The sequence below is a fragment of the Talpa europaea genome (assembly GCF_964194135.1).
Source record: "Talpa europaea genome assembly, chromosome: 8".
In the NCBI taxonomy this organism is placed as follows: Eukaryota; Metazoa; Chordata; class Mammalia; order Eulipotyphla; family Talpidae; genus Talpa; species Talpa europaea.
The window spans coordinates 34,675,219-34,697,646 of NC_140075.1; the positions used below are offsets into that span (position 1 = coordinate 34,675,219).

Here is a 22,428-nt window from a genome sequence, read left to right on the forward strand (position 1 = left end):
GGCTTTAGAAGGGTCTGTAAACCCCATTAAGAGAAGAGCAAAACTGTGTGTATGTATACATCCTATGTATCCATACATCCATATACATTTTTGGAGACAGTCTATAGTTTTCATCATAGTGACTATAATCTTCCAAAAAGAAAAAAATCAGTGTTTTTGACAGAGAGAGCAGGGAGCAGAAATGGACCACTGGAGAACTGTTAAAAGGGGAAACTGAAAGAGAAATCTGTGAAGAGACTGGGGAAAACTACAAAAAAAAAAAAAAGGAAAATTAAGTAATTTTTGTCTAGAGAATGAATAAACAATACAGAAAATGCAGCCACACAAGGTATTTTCTATCCCTCCATCTCAAGAACAGTAGTCCTGGGAAACTGGCAGCATCTTAACCATATCATTTTCATTCCTTACTGGTTCTGACTGTCTGGGTTAAGCTATTTTGACCTTTGTCTTTCCAATGCCAATACGTTCCATGTGGGTGGAGGGATTCTTCCAGTCTGTAGTCATGAAGAGACCAGCGCACTTAGTGTTAACTTCTATTATGAAAAGAAGGGCAAGTAGAAGAGCATTGAAAATTTTAACTGGATAAATGTCTTAACTAGAATCTGAGATAGGACTCAAATTCAGTTATTTCAAAGCAATGATATCATTTAAAAAAAATTTCCTAAGATCAAATCACAAACAGCAATTGGATTTAGCCAAAGTTCAGCCAGAATGCCTAAGTCCAAAGTGCCAGGCCCTAGCTGTTGAGGAAGTATTGCTATGGGAGTTTCACTTCAAATGGTTTGGGGCCTGGTGTTTGTTGCTGGATCCAAGTGGGCAAATCTGGCATTAAGTGAGGGAGCCTGACTGTTCTGAATTAAATAAACAAAGCTGTAGACAAAAAGTTAAAGACATATGCAAAGATCCCAAAATCTCTAAACTCTACTATCCTTCTCAAAGGTTCTGAATCACAAGTTTATAGACTCTAAATTCTGTTATTCTATTATTTTCTCAGATTCCCTGAATCTGAGAAAATAAAAGAAGTGATAGTTACTCTTATTTACCTCAATGCTGAGTTTCTCCCATACATTGCTCTCCTTTACTTTGGGGACATCTTCATTTACAACATGTTCCTCTACAGCATCTGTTAACTTCCAAGGAAACTTTATCATGAAGGTTCGAAGTTCATTAATGTATTTGGTCAAAATGTTCACTCCTTTCTGTAGATATTCATCTAGCTCTATGGAAAATATTAATGTGCCAAAGAGAGAGAAGATTATAAGTTGTTATAAAGAATTTTACAAAACGCCAAAAATTCAAATTTTTCAGTTTTTTCAAATTTCAAAAAATAAATCTTTAGGGTTTTCCCTATTTACAAGCAGCTGCTCTGTGTTGCAGTATAACCCTTTTTATTTTCTTCACAATTATTAGTCCTAGGCCTTTCTGCCAACTTTCCCAGTATTAAACCATTTCTGTCACTCACCTACATAGTAACTTTGCCCAAATTTAGCAAATTGCACTCTACTAACTTACGTTCTCATATGCAATAAAACCACTTATGACACAAGAAAGCTACAAGTGACTCCTTCTTTGCTGTTACTCTTACCTTTATTGTGAATAAAAAGTTCCTTTATTTGTTTGTTCAGGAAGGACAGTGTAAGATTAAGCAATTGTTCAGAAAAGTGTTTGCTTTGGGTTTCAGAATCACTTTCTCTAATTGCTGAGCAAAGTAAATCCAATGCAGGTGTCAGCTCTTCTATATCTGAGAAGGAACCAAAGAAATTAACATGAAGAACCACTATACTCCCAATAAAATAACATAAAAAAATACCATGCTACTAATACTTTTAAATATTAAATAAGAACTAATGTATTGTTTTTAAAAAGCTTATAGAAGTTTCTTGAAATCTTATTAACTCCAAACTTTAATGACTTTTAGTACCAGTTACTGTTTACTGGTATTTCTAGTACTGCTATTTTGCTTGCACCGACTATCTTCAGTACTTTACTTGACATTTTATAAATGCTATCTCATTTATTCCTTTCAACAACCTAAGAGGTGGGTGTTATAGCCCTTTTTCCATAAATGAGGAAACAGTGGTTCAGAGAAGATAAAGAACTTGCCCAAGCTAATTTAGAAAGTAAGCAGAGCCCAGCCTCTCCGGTGGCACAGCAGGTTGAGCGCAGCGCTGTGAAGCTGTCCGCAGCCTCTGCAGCCCAGGTTCGATTCCTGGCTGGCCATGGAGATACCCACATGGCGCAGCAGACCTCTCCTGCCTCATCTGCTGCTACCCTCAGCAGTGTTTTCAGTCCATCTGCCGAGAGAGAGGAGCCCAAACTGCATTCAATTGAGAAGATTTTTTTAAAAAGAAAATTCTAATCCCTATCTTCAGTGAGAACACATGCTGCACTGATGGAAAAAAAGGTTGTGGTCCTCCCCGGTGGCGCAGCGGTTGAGTGCTGGGCTGCGAAGCTGCCCGCAGCCTCTGCAGCGCCGGTTTGATCCCTGACCACTGGCGAGGGTCCCACATGGCGCGACATGCCGTGCCCTGCAGTGCCCGCTGCTCCCCTCAGCAGTGTATTTCGTCAGTCTGCCTGTTCTGCTCCCCGCTCTAGCTCTGGTGAATTCTCTCACCCTCCCACACTTCTGACTGTACCCTGTGCTTGTATAAATAAATAAATAAATCTTTAAAAAAAAGAAAAAAAGTTGTCATTTTCTCATGTAACTAAAATACAAATTGATAAAACTTTCCTAAAAGACACAGTAAATTATGTTTAAGAACGTAAATTTTATCTCTTTGACCTAGAAATTCCATTATCTAGAAATTTGTCCCAATAATTGTACATATGTGAAATTATATACATAACATACACACACTGTGTATGTCTGTAATCAATCTAAAGTCTAATAGGAGTTTGGAAGGTATGATAATGTCCATATAATGAAATTCTATGCTATCATAAATAACAAGTATATCTATTAACATGAAAGAAGTTCATAATAAGTGGGAAAAAAATATCATAAAACTGTACATACAGGGGAAAACACTATTCTACCCTTTTAAGAAGGATATTTTTTATTATCCTATCCTTCTAAGAAGATTTGCCTGGCTACCTGGTCCAAGAATAAAAGCTAGGTTTCCTATCTATTAAAAAGGAAAACCAAAATCTTGAAAAGAGGTATTGGTAATGTAGCAAGAAAGCAGATGAATCAAGCCGAAAATTCTTATAACAATTCCCAATCCACAATTCAGCTGGCTACATTGTCATTTTATATCTCAGACAACTGCAAGAGTGGACAATTTTGCAAATGAATTTTATTCTCTTTTGAATAAAATTCTCTTGAATTTGAAAGACCATCTCTTTCTCATGTACTAAAAACAGAAATCATTGTACAGTAAATGAACCACAAACACTTCACTTTATAATGAGAACATTAACAGATTCTTACAACTCAAGTTCCCACAAAGTATAAAAATCTCATGGCTTAGTTTTGGCAAGTAAATAACCAATCAGAAAACACAATAATATTTTGAAAGTGACTGAAAAGATAAAATGACATAAATGTATACGTCTCTTTTTTCTACTTACTTCTTAAATATAAATGGGATGGAAAGTGATCAAACTCTTCAGTTTCAGAAGATTTTGAGGATGGATTCAAAAGATTTTCCTTGCTTTTCAAAAAGAAATCTACTGTGTCCAGCTGACGATTTTCTAATCCAGCCTGAAAAGGAAGAAAAGCAGGAAAAAATTACAATAAGAAAAATTAAATTACAAAAAATCAGGAAACAATTACAATTTTTTTAAATTCTAGAACTTAAAATATTGAGACAAAAGGAGATACAAGGTTATCTTTTATCTAAAGAGGAGAGTACCTGAATTCTAGTGAAGATTCTTACAATGATGATAAAATCGGGGCAAGTTTCTATAACATTTCTGCACCTTGAGTTTCTACTTCAGTAGAAACAGATTAGATTTAAAAACCCTTCCAGTACCATTCTAAAGCCATCCAAAAACTAGCTTCTTGGGGATCAGGCATATCTGAGTAGCAGCCACAGAAAATAGAGTAGCCTATAATGTCTAAAAATTTACCATATGGTTTTTCTCATTTGTGAAATACAAACAACCAAAGAAAACAAACACCTTGAACTCTGTGAAAACTATGGTTGTTGCCAGCTTTGGGGTTTGGGGGGAGGGTGTGGTGGTGGGGGAGAAAGAGAGGGTAGAGAGGGTAAGAGGATAGTATATTGGCACTGGAGCTTTGGTAGAGAGCAAGTAAAGCATGTACACATGTTGAAGTGTGAAGTTGTACTCTCCAACTTTTAGATTTTTGTAAATGAATGACAAATAAAATTTTTTTAAAAATTTAAAATGCAGCAGCCAAAACAGATGTCAATTCTTCCAAACTTAATAGGCAGATTGGATAAAATCTTAATCAAAATTCTAATAGTTTTCCATGAAACTTGATAAACTGAGTCTAAGACATGGAAGAGGATAAAGGGAGAAAGAATAACAAAGACATTCTTAAAGAATAAGGTGAGGGATGTATAATTAAGACAAGATAGAATTGGTTGAAGAATAGACAAGGGCCAATGGGACAGCATACAGCCTCAAAACAAACTTGTGCATGTATGGAAACTTGATACATAAGACATTTCAGCTAGTGATAATAGGAAGAACTTTTACCCTAAAATAGTGCTGAGACAAATAGTAATCTATATGGGTGTGAAAAAGGTCACTAAATAAAATAAAAATAAATAAAAAAAGGTGTATGTCTAAATAGACATTTCCAATGGAAAATAATTATTATTTTTTTAAAAGATTTATTTATTTATTTATACAAGAACTGAGGTACAGGCCAGATGCGTGGGAGGGTGAGAGGATTCACCAGAGACAGAGCGGGGAACAGAACAGGCAGACTGACAAAACACACTGCTGAGGGGAGCAGCAGGCCAGACAGCAGAGGTCTGCTGCGCCATGTGGGACCCTCGCCAGCACGCAGGGATAGAACCCGCGCCGCAGTCTGCGAACAGCTTCACAACCCAGCGCTCAATCGCTGCGCCACCAGGGAGGCCCCAAGATAATACTTCTTTGGGGGGTTAGGTTAAATGAATTCTCCTAAGTCTTTAGTCAAATAATGATCAGTCAAAAAATGACAGAAAACAATCATGCAAAATTCTACGGACATATAATTTGTTACCTCTAGCGCATGTATGGGGATGGAGCATCTACCCCAACCGTTGAGACGGCAAAGAGAGTCCACAGTGCTGGCGCTTCCATGTATCATCAGTCTATTTAAAAATTCCTCTTGAGTCAAACCAAACAAAATCAGAGAAAGTCCATTTTCTACAGAAAAAACAAGTTAGCTTTAGTAAATTGTAAGGATTTAGGTATCAGTGTTAGGAATTAATTTGAAATTATTCAATACTTTAGCTCTATAATTACAAATATATTTTATTGGACATTGAGCACCATTGATGATGTTTTAATGTTTTTAAAGAAGAGTTACTTTTGAAACACTAAACACAGCTAAATTCTTCTAAGAGCAATGCATCCTACTAAATGTCACTTTTCATTTGATATTACTTTTGCAGTATCAACATCTGGAATCTAGTTTTTTATAGAGATGTCACATTGATGGTTTATGAAAATAAAAGCATGCTCTTGACATACAGAAATAAATGATTATCAAAATTTGAAAGTTGAAGAAAAAACATGATTAGTTCAATGATAATATTGAACAGGACGTTATAGCATAAATGCTGAATGAATGAATTTCAGAAATATCAAACCTAAATGCTTACAGGAACCAAGGTGGTGAAAGAAGCGTAAGAAGAACCTAACGAGAAAGAAAATGGCTCACCTAACAGAACTGAAGTTTAGCTCCAAACCATTGAATTTTTGCAGGAATGCAGATCCAGTGTTGCCATATCTTACCATTTTTTTTGCTAACAGGTAGAAATGCAGATTTTGTGTGAAATCCTCTAATTTTTCATGTTTATAAAAAATAAAATATTTTTTTAAAAAGATTTATTTATTTATGCATACAAGAACTGGGTGTAAGCCAGAGGTGTGGAGGGTGAAAAGATTCACCAGAGGCAGAGTGGGGAACAGAACAGGCAGATCTACTGAAATACACTGCTGAGGGGAGCAGTGTGCAAGGTAGGAGAGGTCTGCTGCACCATGTGGGTGGCTCCCTGGCCGGGGATCGAACTTTTGCTACAGTGGCTGGTGATACCTTGATAGCGCTGTCCTTAACTCCTGCGCCACCAGGGAGGCCCCAAAATAAAATCTTTTTAAAAAGCCTAGATAGTGCAAGCAAACAAAATAAATCTACATTCCACACATGGCCTACAAGCAGCCAGCTTGCAACCTTTGCTTGTCCACACTGAACTCAACTGAATACTCCCTGGATTAAAACTAACTTTTGTTACTCTCAAACTTCCTCTGACTTAGTATATTAGCATTTAGCTGAGCAGAAATAACCTTAATTAAAAAATTGAACATGACACCTTACTAGGAGTAACACCTAATTTCATGCAAGATTAAATCTTGAGGTGAGAGTGGGAACTAACACAACTAGAGCAGCAAAAATAAAAAAATACAAAAGCCCTTATGTGAAATACAAAAGTTAAGAAAGCATACCTCTCAGCAACAGCTGTTAATCTGATACAAGACTCACCTGTCAAAACAAGGCACAGTTGTTGGTCTCCACTGCTGTCTACAGGAATACACTTTTTGCCAAGAGGAAAACACTGCATGGCCTGGGTCTCCAAATCCCAAAGGACAATGGTGCAACCCGTACTTTCCACTGCCCAAGTAAACAGAGCAGTAAATCCTGTCACAGACAGACATTTAAGCTTGATGGGTTCCTCTTGTTCATTGATGTGCATGATCTTCCATGATCTTCCAGGATCACTGGTCTTGGTATCGTATTTCTGTGTAAAATTATACTGGCTGTGCATTACATCCTGGGGAGTGGAGGTCCAGCCTGGCATACTAGTTCTGTTGTTACCAGAATCTGAGGACTCCACATGCAAAATATCCTGAAACCATGGAATGCCATGGGAAACCTCCAGTTTGGAGTTCTTTAGAGTTTCATCCAATGATGATAACTGGGCTTTCCAAGACCTGGAAGATAAGGTAGAATTCAACTATTATTGTCAAAGGAACTAAGCAAAATAATAAACCAGGCCAAAGATCTTTTTTAAAAAAAAGCATGTACCTCTGAAAAGATCTTTAGTGAAAAAGTATGCTACTAGCATGGTGGGAAAAAAATGGTAGTAATAAAGTAAATCCAAAAAGGAGATTTCTGTACCTATCAACTTGGAAGGAAAAGTTGGTCAGTTTCATGTTGTAGTCAGAATTAATAGGATCATCTTCATCTATCCCCTTGGGTACTTCAACAGGAAGGTCTTCTGGAGTTCTTTCACGTAGTAGATGTCCTGGGTATTGCCTAATTTTAAAATGAGATCCAAATAAAAAATAATGACCAAACCCAAACCTGTTAAAAATGGGGTGGGAGGAGTGTTACAGAGAAGAAATAGTATGCACAGTAAGTTTCCCTAAACAGAATTCCTTATCTTCATTGCTTATGGCAGAGTGAAAGTCAACCTCAAGAATCTGATCCTTAAGAACAGTTAGCTCATATGAAGAAATAGGTGTCTACTATACTGCAGGTGTTATGATGAAAACAACATAAATCATCTTATTTAAACCTTTCAACAACCCTATGAAGTAAATAAACCCCAAGCAAGTTCAGGTAAGAAATGACAGTGGTATGGATCAGTGATGACAGAGAAATTAAGAAAGGAAGACAAATTCAAGAAACATTTATGAGAGGCCTCCCTGGTGGCCTAAGGGTGAAGTCTCAGTGCACTATCACTGTTGAGACCTGAGTTCAATCCACAGTCAGGGAGCTAACCCACATATGGTGCAGCAGACCTCTCCTGTCTCACCCACTGCTCCCCTTAACAGTGTATTTCAGTAAATCCATCTGTTCTGCTCCCCACTCTGTGTCAGGGGAATCCTCTCACTCCCATCACCTCTGGCCTACACCCCAGGTCTTCTACAAAATAAATATTTAAAAAAGAAAATATTTATGAGGTAGAACCCCTTGGTCCTGGTGATTAACTCAATGTTGATCTAATATATATGAGATTAGCGATAGAGGAAAACGAGAGGAAATGGAAAATGGTGCCTGAAAAGGAAGAAACAGGATCCTGAACACACAGGGGGATTTACCTTCATAGGAGGGGAACTATCTCCATTAAAACAGGAGGGAAGACAAAAGAGATGGGGCAGGAAAGTGGGTTTCTAATGTAATGTGAGTAACTAAGGAAGCTCCCATAAGATGGGTTTTATTTTCTTTATAAAATAGGAGGAGTCCAGGGTAAAGGAATAAATAGAAGTTTAAAAACATTGCTGTAAAGAATGTGCTCATGGAAAAAACACAAATTTTCCAGGCAATCTTGAGACCAGTGGAAGGTAGTGAATGTGAACTTGGAGTAGAATCAATTTTCCCTTATGGTTGTCTCACAAGTGCTCCATTGTATGGGTGCAGACACTGAGAAGGCAGAATTTAAAGAAAAAAAAATTTTTTTTTGTCAGACCAAGTGCTACCACAGGGCAGAATTGAAAAGTTTAGAGCGCACATAAGAAATGGTGGGCCCCAGAAACTAAGCTGAAATAAAGGGAAGTGAAGACAGAAGCAGCCTCAAGAGTAGGTCAACGAAGGGGAAATCCCAATGAAATCAGATGACAGATGAAGTATGTGTACTTAAGTGAGGTGTTAGTTTGGGAAACTGTGATCAGAAAGATGTACTGAACAGTGATGTGGGGTGAGAAATAATAAAATGAAATTTGAAATAATGACAAAAGGAATGGAGAGCTAAGGTAAAGTGAAAGAAAAAGTCACTGATAATGAATTGAAAAAGCAAACCATGCTAGAGTCCTCAAGGAGCTTACAAACTCTAGAGAGACCAAGAAAAACTTAAGGAAATAATTTAAGACTATAATTAAGTGCTCAAATGTAGTTCAAAGCAGAAGTGCCACCGATGTTCGAAGTGGAGAAAAATTATAAAATGAGTATAAAATTACCAGCAGAAGAGATTTCAGTAAGGAAAGTCTTCATGAAAGAGGTAGATTTCAAAGAATGAATAGGACTTGGGCCTCCCTGGTGGCTCAAGGGGTTAAGACGCGACCTATGAAGCTATCCGCAGCCACTGCAGCACAAATTTGATCCCCAGCCGGCCAGGGAGCAACCCATATGGCGAAGCAGACCTCTCCTGACTTGCCTGCTGTACACCCCTCAGCAGTGTATTCCAGTTGATCTGCCTGTTCTGTTCCCCACTCTGTCTCTGGTGAATCCTCTCACCACCACCCCCATCTCTGGCCTGTACCCCAGTTCTTGTATGCATATTTTTTTAAAGATTTATTTATACAAGAACCAGGCTACAGGTCAGATGTGTGGGAGGGTGAGAGGATTCACCAGAGGCAGAGCAGGGAACAGAACAGGCAGACTGACGAAATACACTGCTGAGGGGAGCAGCGGGCGAGACAGGAAAGGTCTGTTTCGCCATGTAGGATCTCGCTGGCTGGCCCGGATTGAACCCGCGCTGTGGAGGCTGCGGACAGCGTCACAGTGTGGCACTCAACCAACGGTGCCACCAGGGAGGCCCAATAAATCAATCTTTAAAAAAAAAAAGAATGAATAGGACTTGATAAAATAAAAATGGGGGAATGATATTGCATGTCAGGAAAGAAGAGCTAGGGCCAGGTGACAGGAAAGATAAAAATACTCAGATTTCAGGACCTCCTTGGTGGCACAGGGATTAAAGTCTCAGCACTGTCAAGCTATCGCCAGTCACTGTGGCATAAGTTAGATCCCCAGCCAGGAAGTTAACCCACATGGCACAGCAGACCTCTCCTGTCTCACCCACTGCTCCCCTCAGCAGTGTATTTCAGTAGATTCACCTGTTCTGCTCCCCACCCCTCCCCCACCTCTCTGGCCTAGACCCCAGTTCTTGCATGCATAAATAAATAAATCTTAAAAAAACAAACATTTCAGAGCAACTCCACAGAAATTATACCAGTTTAAGAGCATTCATGTAAATAATTAATAGACACCACTCAGTTAGACGGGACAGATTCCCAAATTTACTACAGGGAACAGAGCAGTAGCTCTTTTTTGGCTGATGTTACAGTAGCTGAGTTCAGTAAAATCTCAAAGGAATGTGCAGGTTACTCTCTCAGAATGTCCTTGGGTCTTGCCCATTCACAGGACTCGAACCTAACACTTAAGGGCCAAAGTAGCTGAGTAGACTTTCCTTCCTTCTCACCTGTAAAATTGTTTTCCAAGGTGGATGACGAAGGGGGAACTCTACAGATAGAAGGTACGTTTTAGTCAGTAAAAGCGTTGTACCAATAACAAGCACACCAACAGAATTTGCTAATTATTCCTGCTCAAAATTTTTTTTTAAAAAAAGCATTAAAAGCCTACTTAAATTTTAAAAATCATAGCGATAAAAAAGCTTTACTAGGTAGGTAAAAATGGAGTTACCCTTTTTGGTGACATGAATAATCAATAAACCTCACCTAAGAATAGTCCTAATTACTCAAGGATTTGTTTATCTCATCTCATATTAAATTGGGACCAAAAACCCCAATATTTTTGAATGGCCTTCAATACTGGAAGTCATAAAATATAAAATGGCCTACTTTTATTTTCCTTTTTTTTTTAAAGATTTATTTATGCATAGAGGAACTGGGGTGTAGGACAGACATATTGGGGGGTGAAAGGATTCACCAGCGACAGAGTGGGGAACAGAACAGGCAGATCAACTGAAATACATTGCTAAGGGGAGCAGTGGGCAAGATAGGAAAGGTCTGCTGCACCAAATGTGGGTTACTTCCCTTGCTGTAGCGGTGATAGCTCTGAGATTTAACCCCTAGGCCACCAGGGAGGCCCCCAGACTGGCCTACTTTTAGATAAGCAAGTTGCAATGAATAGGTTGTGTGTGTGGACGCACATATACTCTCATATATACCATCTCCACTCAAACGTTACAAAATCAGAAGCAACTAGAATATCTAAATCAAAAAGCATCACATGGGGCAATCAATTTTTGATAATTTAGATAGTCACAAGTTTGGTCCCTTCGAGGGAAAGGGAAACACCTGAGAAAGTCCTCAGCTGGAGAAAGCTAGCTTAATATATCTTGTCAGAGTCTTTTGAGAGAATAGTGATACCCAAAGCATCTAGGACCCTGGAATTCTAACACCAAGTAAATGCTATTTCTCTTATACCCTAATGCGGGGTGAGATGTGAGTAGATACTGTATAATGGCCAAAGACTTTTAAAATTGTTCTTGATTACTTTTTTACTTAAATGATATTAGCTATATATAATAGTATATCATATAAATCAAAACCAAAACTTGATATACAAAGTGAAAAGGGCCAGAGAGCATTTGCACAATTACTATGTGGTAACAACCTTAATTATGTAGTATCTAGAACATGATCTAACTGAATAGAGAAAACTGGTAAAATAAAGCAAGCTAAGAAGTACATTTTTAACTCTTCTGGTCCTTAGAAATCCCAATAGTCTACATACCTGAAATACAAGTTTAAGTTAAGAGCAACTGCAGAGTTGGAGGAGCTGACAATCACTGCAACATCTAGATCTTGAGATACTTTCAGCGAAGAAAAGGAAGAAATCTTGGCTGGCTCCTGCTGCTGCTCATTACACATATCTTCTTGGTGAAGTGCTAAATCCACATGAGCTACATGTGTACCATCCACGATGTCAAAAATATCTTTGAGTTTGAGTTAAAGAAAATGCCAGTCTTAAGTATGCCTGACCATTTAAAACACAAGATAGGGTAAAGCTATAGACTTCATTACTCCATCCTTGTAGTAGAGTAACAGAAGATAGAACACTAAAACAGCCTTCATTTTAGTAACCAGGTGACTGTGAAGTTGGTAACTCAATAAGCCACCTGATAGAATTCATTCAACAATAGTTGGTGAATACCCACTCTGTGCCAGGCCCTCAGACACTGCTAATGTTTCCACAGAGCTGCCCAAGAGAAATATAATGTGACTCATTTGTCGTTATAAATTTTCTAGTAACCTTATTTAAAAAGTACAAAGAAACCTATTTTTAATATATCCCATTTAGCCTACCAAATTATCTCAAAATGTAATACAAAAATTTGAAATATTTTCAAATTTTCATTTCAAATTTCAAATTTTCTAATGAAATATGAAATATTTTCATTTGTTATGTAAGTGTTCAAAATCTGGTATTTTACACTTAGAGCACTCTCAATGTGAACATTAAATTTTCACTGGAAATATCTGATTTGTATTTAGACTTCATAAAATTTACATTTAAGAACTTGAAACAACCAAAGTTGTTCTGTGCATATTTAAAGTTCTCTAATAACTGAATCAAGTATCAGCTTTTAAATTTAATATAAAGTGAAGAATTCAGTTCCTTAGTCATGCTAGCCAATTTCGAGTGCTCAGTAATCATAACCTATTGACTACCATGTTGGACAACACAACTATATAACGTGGCAACAAAATAAAGTTAATCTAGTATTTTACAATATTTTTACCAAAGAAATTTTAGTACAGGCTATTGATTACCTAAAACAGAAAAAAAAACATTCTTCAATTAAAAAATGAAAATTTTAAAGTCATAAGGGATCATTTTTCAAGTCTTCAAAATAATTTTGATGATGAAATTTAGATTTGCTAGAGAAAAAAACCTGTAATATTTTCCAAAACCAAATCTAAAATGGTTAAGCAAAATATGATTCGCTGATATGACAGAATTATCTTTAGAGATAAGAGGTAATTTATATTCATATATAAAAATGTCTCATAAGCAAGCACCCAAATCCTTCCCAGAACAAGTGCAAAATAGATTATTTAGTGAGCATATTTGAACAAGTGAGTAATGCCAAGTATTAGAACACAATAACTTGGATGATTATAACCATGATGAAATATATGTATATACTAGAAAATATTTAAATGAACTATAAGGCAATATAATTAGGTTTTAAGTTCATGAAAACTTTATCCCTGAAACGTTTTACTGAAAAATTAACCATTTTATCTACACCCCAGTCCCTAAAACTACCACTTAAAAGTGCTCACCTTTCTAGGTATTGTTCTTCTCTGCCAATCGGATCTTTAAATGCCAAGGATACAGATCCAGCCCAAACTACTCAAAACAAAAAGAATTCCTCTGCAGAGCTGCGTGTCAATAATCCTATCCACTGCCTGTGCAGGCAAGGGTAATGTGAAACAGTTGAGTACTCTAATTTCAGCATCTCTTTCAGGAAATATAAGGTGTAGGATGATACATTTGTTGATGAATAGCAAGGATGTGTTATTTTGAAATGACAGAATTTTCAAAGATAATATGGAAGTACCTATAAAACAAAAGGATATTATTTCAAACTCATGGATCATACAACCGGTAAAAAGGATTTTGTAAACATAACATAAACAAATAAATCAAAAAAGCAGTACATAACTTAGTTCAACTCTAGCCAATTACTGCCAATGCACCCATCTAAGCATGTGGTCATTGGAAGGTAGATAAAGGGGTAAATAAAGATGGCCTAAAATGTCTCTGTCCCTTCTGTTTGGGGCCAATCTGATAGGAACCAGAAGATTCAAAAAAGCTTATTTACCATAGGACCCCCCCCCCCCACATACACACACAAAAAAAGCGGTTTGTATGGGTGAGGAGTATGTTACTGCCTTAAAAAAAAAAAAACTCTGAGTATTCTGATTTCAGCTTCCAGCAGCCCTCAGGAGAGGACATATCAATAGTAAAGAGCTCTGTAACCAGCCCAGACCAGCACTGTCCAATAGAAATGTAGTACCTGCCACAAATGTGAGCCACATGCTGAATTTGAAATTTTCCAGTTGCACTGAAGAAACAATGAACAAATAAAATAAACAAAAACTCTCAGAACATAGCAAGGTAAGGGAGGTGGGTAAATCAAGTAAGAGGGGTCAACTATATAGAGAATAGTGAAGGATGGACAAGACTTTGGTGGCAAACATAACATAGCAGACAGAGATACTGATTTATAATGCTGTGCAATTGAAATCTACACAATGTTATACGCAATTGTTACTTTGGTGAAAAAAATTTAAGAAAAAGCATTAAAGCACTTAAAGGTGAAATTAATTTGAATACATTTTTTATTTCACCGCATCCAAAATATCCTATCAACATGTAATTAATACAAAAAACTATTAATGAGGCATTTTATTTTTTAGCACTAAGTGTTCAAACTTTAGTATGTACTTGACACCTGAAGAAATTCAGTATCCATATTTTATGTGCTCAATAGCCCATGTGGCTAGTGGTTACAATAATGGACAAGGCAGATCTCTCTCCCTGATTTCACCTCTGTAAGAACTTTTTTTGAAATACATAAAGTTATATAACATCAGATGTAAAAGTACTGCAAGACCTCCTGTAAATACTTACTGATATTGTGATCTTCAATAAGCTTTTGTAATGTCTCCTCACTACAGCTCCACTGAACGGTTGCATCACATCTTCCATCTTTCAAATTAAATTCATATATGAGCAGTTCATAATTTTCACTAACAGCGAGCAGTCTGGGCTTGTCTGCTGGTGTGCTGTTATGAGAATCCTCCCATACAAAGCTAAGAAAAAAGTTTATTATAGCCTATATCCACAATAATTTTTTTTAAAGCAGTTTAATGTCTTTTACTTATTTTTTTTTTTTGAGATTTGGGAACTTTTATTTATTTTTTGCCAATTTCTATGTAATTTTTTTTTAATTTAAATTTTATTTTTGTATTCTCCATACAATTACAACCCCCTTATTTTGACCCCAATCCCTCCTTTCCCCGCCCCCCACTCCCCCATAGAGTGTCTCTGGTTCATAGTTGTTTGTTGATTTTGCTATATCCACAATAATATTTAACAACAAAGGAAAGGGAAAAGGGTAGAATGAACAGAGAACAGTTCTTTAGTTTACTTGGAAGCATCAACTCTACACCCAACTTAAGTGAATGTAAACTTCTTTAGGGTGTCCTGCTTCTTCCCCTTTAGCTTCCTTCTTGATAACATAAAAATATAGGAGCGTGTGGTAAAAAGGGGATAAGGAGCAAGAAATGATGGTTGTTTTATTTATCCTAAATCCTAAATATTGTTTAAAGGAAATGTCAAGATCAAGTTTCAACAACCAATATGGGTATTTATATGAGGTGGTGTTCACAATGAACAAAACAGGTGTTTGCTAACTTAAGTACTTTACATGATGTAAGAAAAGTGGTTATTTGTATTTCTAAACTTTGAAGAATCAAATGGTGTATTATAAAATGGCTCTGTTCAATAGAACTTTCTATTACTCTGTGTCTATTTATTTGCACTGATCAGTACAGTCATCAACAGTCACATATGGCTACTGAGCACTTGAAATGTAGGTGCTGCAAATGAGGAACAAAATTTTAGTTCTATGTGGCTAACAGCAACTATAGAGGACAGCACAGTTACAGAATTTTTAAAGCAGTACAGATGTCAATGTGCTGCAGTGGCTTACAGGAGCGGGGGAGGGGAAGTAATGCTGCTACACCTTCAAATAAAATTTTATTAAATTACATTTTAAAAATAAGAGCCCCAAATCTGAAAACAATGCAACGAGATGAGGCAACAATGCTGATAAACTTTCATCTTTAAAAAAATTTCTCTATAGGGCCTCACAGGTGGCACAGCGGTTGAGCGCTAGGCTGCGAAGCTGCCTGCAGCCTCTGTAGCACCGGTTCAATACCCAGCCACCGAGTGAGGGTCCCACTTGGCGCACAGACCTCTCCTGCCACCCGCTGCTCCCCTCAGCAGTGTACTTCGTCAGTCTGCCTATTATGCTCTCTGCTCTGGCTCTGGTGAGTTCTCTCACCCTCCCCTGCTTTTGACTGTACCCAGTGCTTCTATAAATAAATAAATCTTTAAAAAGAAAAAAAAAAGAAAAAATTTCTCTATCGAGTACTAAGTTTTGTATCTAAAAACACTTGGCTTTAAGGTAGAGGCCTTATTAGAGAAAAAGTGACATATTTTACATATGTCTTTATACCTAGACTGATGATTTTTTTCCTGAACACCTGATTCCTTACAGTTTACACTGAAAATTTGTAATAAAACAATCTAAATGTTCAATATGGAAAAGGTTAAACAAAATATATTTAAAAAGAAAACTGTGACACTATTAAAATCATTAGCAAATGGGCTACGCTCCACATGGAAATTTTCAGTGAACTAAATGTAAAAGGAAAAGTGATTTCAACAACACTTTGAGAAAAGCATATTAAAATTCATTAAAATTCAATTCAAATAAAAAGCAAGCCCTTCATGACCTTCTATTAATTTCATGCAGGAGATTATGAATGGCTCCATTATTTCAGGCTGTCTAAGTCTTATCTTGTCAGGTTCACTTAAAGAGTGCTGCTGATTCTTTCTCTCTGCCTCATTTCTTTCTCTACAGGGCTGTGTTCATAGGTACCTAATACTGTTGAATAAACTAACTTCCACTTGGGAGAAATTCTTCTTCCTAGCGATTACATATCAGGAATAGAGAAGGCACCACAGGTAAAAGCAATCACCGATTTAATAAGAAACAAAAACCACCATCCCACCAGCAAAGTCTCACCTTTGTTTGCCTCAAACCCACTTGAGGCAACTATGTGACATACTTGCTAGCTTAAGAGGCAGACTGTAGTAGCTGGAGATTGCAAGATCACTTTTAAAATGTTTATTATTGAAAAGACTCCAAATAGTCAGAGGGCTCTCCCAAACTTAGTAATTTAAATTTTGAGAGCTGGGCCTCCCCGGTGGCGCAGCAGTTGAGCGCCGGGCTGCGAAGCTTCCGCAGCCTCTGCAGCACCAGTTCCATCCCCAGCAGCCTGCGAGGGTCCCACATGGCGCGCTGACCACTGCAGCCACGTGTCCGCTGCTCCCTTCAGCAGTGTATTTCGTCAGTCTGCCTGTTCTGTTCCCTGCTCTGGCTCTGGTGAATCCTCTCACCCTCCCGCGCTTCTGACTGTACCCAGTGCTTGTATAAATAAATAAATCTTAAAAAAAAATTAAATTAAAAAAATTAAAATAAAATAAATAAATTTTGAGAGTTACAGAAGCAGGGTGCAATATATTATTGCAACAGTTTCTTGGTTTTGTTTTCTTGCCGTCCCCATTCATGTAAGACACTGCTTCTAGGGCCTCCTGGGTGGCGCAGCGGCTGAGCGCTGGGTTGCGAAGCTGCCCCCAGCCTCTGTGGTGCCGGTTCGATCCCTGGCTGCTCCCTGGCCACCGGAGGAGGGTCCCACATGGTGCGCAGACCTCTCCTGCCACCCGCTGCTCCCCTCAGCAGTGTCCTTCGGTCCTTCTGCCTGCTCTGCTCCCTGCTCTGGCTCTGGTGAATTCTCTCACCCTCCCGCGCTTCTGACTGTACCCAGTGCTTGTATGAATAAATAAATATTAAAAAAAAAAAGACACTGCTTCTAGGTGAACATACGTGCTTAATGTTGAGTGAATAAACAAACAAACTACACTTTGTCCTTGAAGGAGAAAAAAATAACACCCTTAAGTGAAGTAAATCGGTAGTTGTTTCAGGGACAAGAAAAAGGTAGCAGGAAAATTCCACTTAGAAATGACCCCGGCTGGCATCTTTAACGGAGCGACACGCACAGAGCGGGGTGCAGGGTAACCCTCTCTGGGGGGGACCAGGGGCAGCGCCTCAGCGGGCCGCGCTCCCCGCCCACCCGGAACCCGGAAGCGAGGCCGCGCGCCGGGAAAGGGCGCCGGGCGGGAGCCGCGCGGTCACCCCTCCCGCTACCTCCATGTCAGAGGGCAACAGTGGGACCAGCCAAGGCGAGGGCCCGAACTTCGCAACCCTGCGCAGCTCCTACAGCACTTACTGCCGAAACGGGCCGTCCAGGCAGCAGCCACCGCGGCCCCGGGCGCCCGGAGCCAAGGAAAGCACCTGAAGGCTGCCTGCAGCCGTCAGACTCCCCAGAACCTCCTGTTCTTTGTGCAACTTCGCCCGGGATCCCAGGCGCCCGCTTGCGTCGGCGGGCACCGGCACCAACAACATCGGTAGAACCCGCTCCATAGCTTCAAAGCAACAGCGACAGCGGGAAGCCGTACTTCCGGCCGCCTTCCCCGCAGCCATCTTGGTCTCGCCCTGTTTCCGGTCACCTGCGCGTAACTGCGTCGTGGGCATGCGCAGTGCGGTAGGCCGCTGGCTGCCTCGGGACTGGCCGGGGCCACCTGTGGAGCCGGCGCCCGTCAGACCAGCCACGCCTCACCTGCGTGTGCCTCAAGCCCACTGCAACTCTCGTGACATACTTGCGGGCTTAAGAGGCAGACTGTGGTGGCTGCTCTCGGTGACATCATCCTTTGCTTTCTTTTTTTTTTAATAGATATTTATTTATTTATACAAGCACTGGGTACAGTCAGAGGTGTGGGAGGGTGACAGAATTCACCAGAGCCAGAGCGGAGAGCAGAACAGAGTGACGAAGTACACTGCTGAGGGGAGCAGCGGGCGGCAGGAGAGGTCTGCGCGCCATGTGGGACCCTCCTCCCGTGGCCAGGGAGCAGCCAGGGATCGAACCGGTGCTGTAGAGACCGCAGGCAGCTTTGCAACCCAGCGCTCAACCGCTGCACCACTGGGGAGGCCCCATCCTTTGCTTTCTTAATCTAGCTCCCTTGTTAGAACCCGGATTCCACCTCTCTATGCTTTTTTTTGAGGTACTTTATGGTGGTTTGTTTACAGGCCCGAGGGTAGTGCAGCGTCCTTGATTGCGTGAGCGATGAATGGTGAGGTTGTTGGCCTGAATGTTGAAGTAGTATTGTAACAGGGGGGTCCCCAGGAAAGGGGGAGGTTCCAGGTTCCCTGCCCCACCCAAATGGAGGGTGGAGCTGAGCAGGGAGCGAAGAAGCTGCTGAGGAGAATGAGGAAGGAAGGAAGCAGGATGGAGCCAGGAGACCTGGAGGAGGCACATGTTGCCGAGAGACACATAAACTACACTTGCCCTTTGGTCGTAGACTGGGTGACACAGATGTGGGTGAGACCCGTGGGGAGGTGACCATGGTGGTTTTTGTCTTGATTTTGCTCTTTTCCTTCGGAGCTTGTCTGGTTGTTTCTGACCCTTTTCTGTGGGTCCCCACTGGAAGATGCTTTAGACTTGTGGCAGGCTTTGAGGCCTTGCTCTGGGCCAATTCCATTTGTTTTTTTGTTTTTTTTTAGATTTATTTATACAAGCACTGGGCACAGTCAGAAGCGCGGGAGGGTGAGAGAATTCACCAGAGCCAGAGCGGGGAGCAGAGCAGGCAGAAGGACCGAAGTACAGTGCTGAGGGGAGCAGCGGGCGGCAGGAGAGGTCTGCGCGCCATGTGGGACCCTCCTCCGGTGACCAGGGAGCAGCCGGGGATCCAACCGGTGCTGCAGAGGCTGCGGGCAGGTTTGCAACCCAGCGCTCAACTGCTGTGCCACTGGGGAGGCCCGGCCAATCCCATTCGGATGGAGTTTTACCCACCAGGGGAACGGGTAACATTGGGTGCTTGATTCAGAAAAAAGATTCTTTGCCTTTCCTGTATTGTTTCCTAACTGTATTAAAGTTCCTTCCCATTAAAGTCTCATGTTTTGTGTTGATGCGGCGGATGGCAGAACCCATTTGAGCAGGCAGGTTTTGGGGGTCTGGGCTGCCCCTCTCCCTGCCCTGTAAAAATATGTCCATTGCAACAGGGTAATAGGGGAGGTAAGGGGGAGGAAGTGGTAGAGTTCCCATTTCACTACACCTTTTCTCAGAAAAGATCATCAGCGGGAGCAAGGGAAAAAGGATGAGGAGAGGCGTGGGACCTTTGAAAAGGTCTAATTAGCAGTACCTTATATAGCAGGTACCCCATCCGGTGTGGGTCACAGGGCTGTCAGAGGCCAACTCATCCATTTGTGCGTTAACTCCCACCCTTCTGTTTAGGCCTTTGTCTTATTCTTTTCCCTCCTTCATTTTCTCTCCCCCTATTTGGGGGCACTTTCACTATCATGCAGAATTGCTGTGTCATTCTTTTAAAAACTCCTCCCATAATATATCAGCCACTACCTACTATCAAATCACACTGCTTCCCCTTTGGAAAATTCCAAATTGACTCTTAAAATTATGTCTTCTTCCCCTCAGTCCTTTTACTCAAGCTGCTATCTCCATTACAGCTGTCCTTCAAGATCTTTTAACCATCTCCATAGTGCCACAACCAGCTTTCCTTTCTGAAAGAATTTTAACTTCAGTAACACCACTTCCCTACTTTCCCACTGTTTTACTGAAAACTCAATTTCCTGCATTGGCTTTCCCCCTACATAATCCCTCTCCTATTTGTTCCTTAACACCCATAGCCCCTGCTTTTGTGTCTTTATTACTGACCTTGTCCCTTCAACTCTACACTGCTGTTACCCACTTGCTCTATCTACTTGGATTTCCAACAGGACTCAAAGAGTCTAAAATAAATGTTTGGCCCCCCACAAAACCCATTTTTCTCTTTTCCCACTGCAGTATGGTGCACCCATAACTTATACCTAAGAGTAATCCTTGTTTAACCACTAGGCCACGCCCAGTGCCTTTCAGTAGCATTTATCAACATTTCCAAGATCTATTCCAAATTTTTCTCTGCTTTCCTTCACTGCTCTTTAACTTTTGCCTAAGCTGTTGCGGAAGAAAAACCTCTTAACATTTTTCTGCTTTCTTGTTCCCCTAACAATTCAGGAGAATGATCTAAAAACAAAATCACATTAAACCACTTTGTTTAAAATCCTGATTTCCCATTAGAGTTAAAAAAAAAAAAAAACATAAAACAGCCAACCAACTGTGGGTTTTTAAATGATGGATCACAGACCTATACCCTGCTTGCCTCTCTCCAACTTCATCACTCTCCCACTTTGTTGCCCCTTGTGTGCTACTTCCCTTCTTAAAACATACCACGTTCACTCTTACTTTGGGGGCATTATGCTCACTGGTGCCTTTACATGGATTGACAGGCCTTCCCATCTACTAGTCACTTATCACCCAGTTTTATTGTCACCAAGATATTTATCACTAGTTGCTGGTTTGCTTTGTTTTGGGTCAGAACTTCTCATTGCTCAACACCATTACCCTTGTATGTAAAACAGTGCCTAGCTCATTGACACTCCAGTGTTTATTGATACGCATGACCTTGTCAAGTTAAACCAAATAGTTCATATCCCAGGGGAGATATTTATAGTCAGCTCAGACTACTTTATTTAAAAAGGGGCAGGGGGTGGGGGAGTAATTTTGAAGCAATTTCTAAGGACTTACTCTTCGGACATAACAAGACCTTGTCCTTTATATGAAGGACATTTTTATAGCAATCACAGGTAAAGAAAATGCCTTCATTATGGGCCTCCCTAGTGGCACAAGGGGTTAAGACACAACCTATGAAGCTATCCGCAGCCACTGCAGCATGAGTTCTATCCTCGGCCAGGGAGCTACTCGCATAGCACAGTAGACCTCTCCTGGCTCGCCTGCTGCTTCCCCAGCAGTGTATTTCAGTCGATATGCCTGTTCTGCTCCCCACTCTCTTCTCTGGTGAATCCTCTCACCCTTCACACCTCTGGCCCGTACCCCAGATCTTCTATGCATAAATAAATCTTTTTTAAAAAAATGCCTTCATTATACTGTTATAGGACAGGGAGAGGGAACCTCCCCCTTTCCTGGGGACCACCCTGTTACAATACCTCCTAACTTACAAACATGTTTCAATACATCATTCTATTATCTTTATTTATAACTTAATATATGACATGCCTTTTTAGGTACCATCATTTGGGTTTATGGAAAGGGTCCTCCGATCTATCAAGGCATAAGAAATGTCAGACTTCCTGGATTCCTGTAGACATAGTCCATACAGCTAATGTCTAATGATTAAACTTTCCCAACGTGTATTCCAGAACAACAAAATCAATAAATCCTGGCAAGCCTACAAAGAGAACAGACGTTAACTACAACCACAATTCCTGTTTTTTAAAGTGTTTGTGTGATTTGATTAATATCTGACTCTTTCCAACAGACAGTAAATTCTGAGAACAGATTTCCACATTATTCATGCTTCTCAAATATTTCCTGAACAAGTCAACTTTTCAAATTAATCCCAGCCCTCAAAATAACTAGCATGTTAAATGACCAAAGCATATGGGAATTAAAAGGTTTGGCTAAAGAAACAGGCCACAGGGCCCTAACTTGAGATAGATTGGTTTTTCAGTAAATACCACAGTGTCTTCAACTACTAAAAACAAGTTATCCTCCATACATAGTTTAAGTAGAGAGGCAAGTGACAGAACATAGAATGGACTTGAACGAAAGGCTATGTATTTCTGCTGTCAC

General features: G+C 40.0%; 1 protein-coding gene across 1 annotated transcript in view; it reads right to left on the bottom strand.

Annotated features, from left to right (window-relative positions):
- SPG11 (SPG11 vesicle trafficking associated, spatacsin) overlaps window positions 1-18,149 on the bottom strand; it is a gene marked incomplete at both ends in the record, with an annotated part of 73,716 nt that extends 55,567 nt beyond the window's left edge. The window contains 10 exons of the mRNA XM_084240144.1: window positions 1,044-1,219; window positions 1,586-1,741; window positions 3,571-3,703; window positions 5,180-5,325; window positions 6,662-7,110; window positions 7,298-7,435; window positions 11,597-11,798; window positions 13,206-13,430; window positions 14,507-14,688; window positions 17,956-18,149. Coding sequence (XP_084096270.1) covers window positions 1,044-1,219; window positions 1,586-1,741; window positions 3,571-3,703; window positions 5,180-5,325; window positions 6,662-7,110; window positions 7,298-7,435; window positions 11,597-11,798; window positions 13,206-13,430; window positions 14,507-14,688; window positions 17,956-18,149 — 2,001 coding nt within the window. The remainder of the gene's footprint in view (window positions 1-1,043; window positions 1,220-1,585; window positions 1,742-3,570; window positions 3,704-5,179; window positions 5,326-6,661; window positions 7,111-7,297; window positions 7,436-11,596; window positions 11,799-13,205; window positions 13,431-14,506; window positions 14,689-17,955) is intronic.
- Between the last annotated feature and the right edge of the window lie 4,279 nt (window positions 18,150-22,428).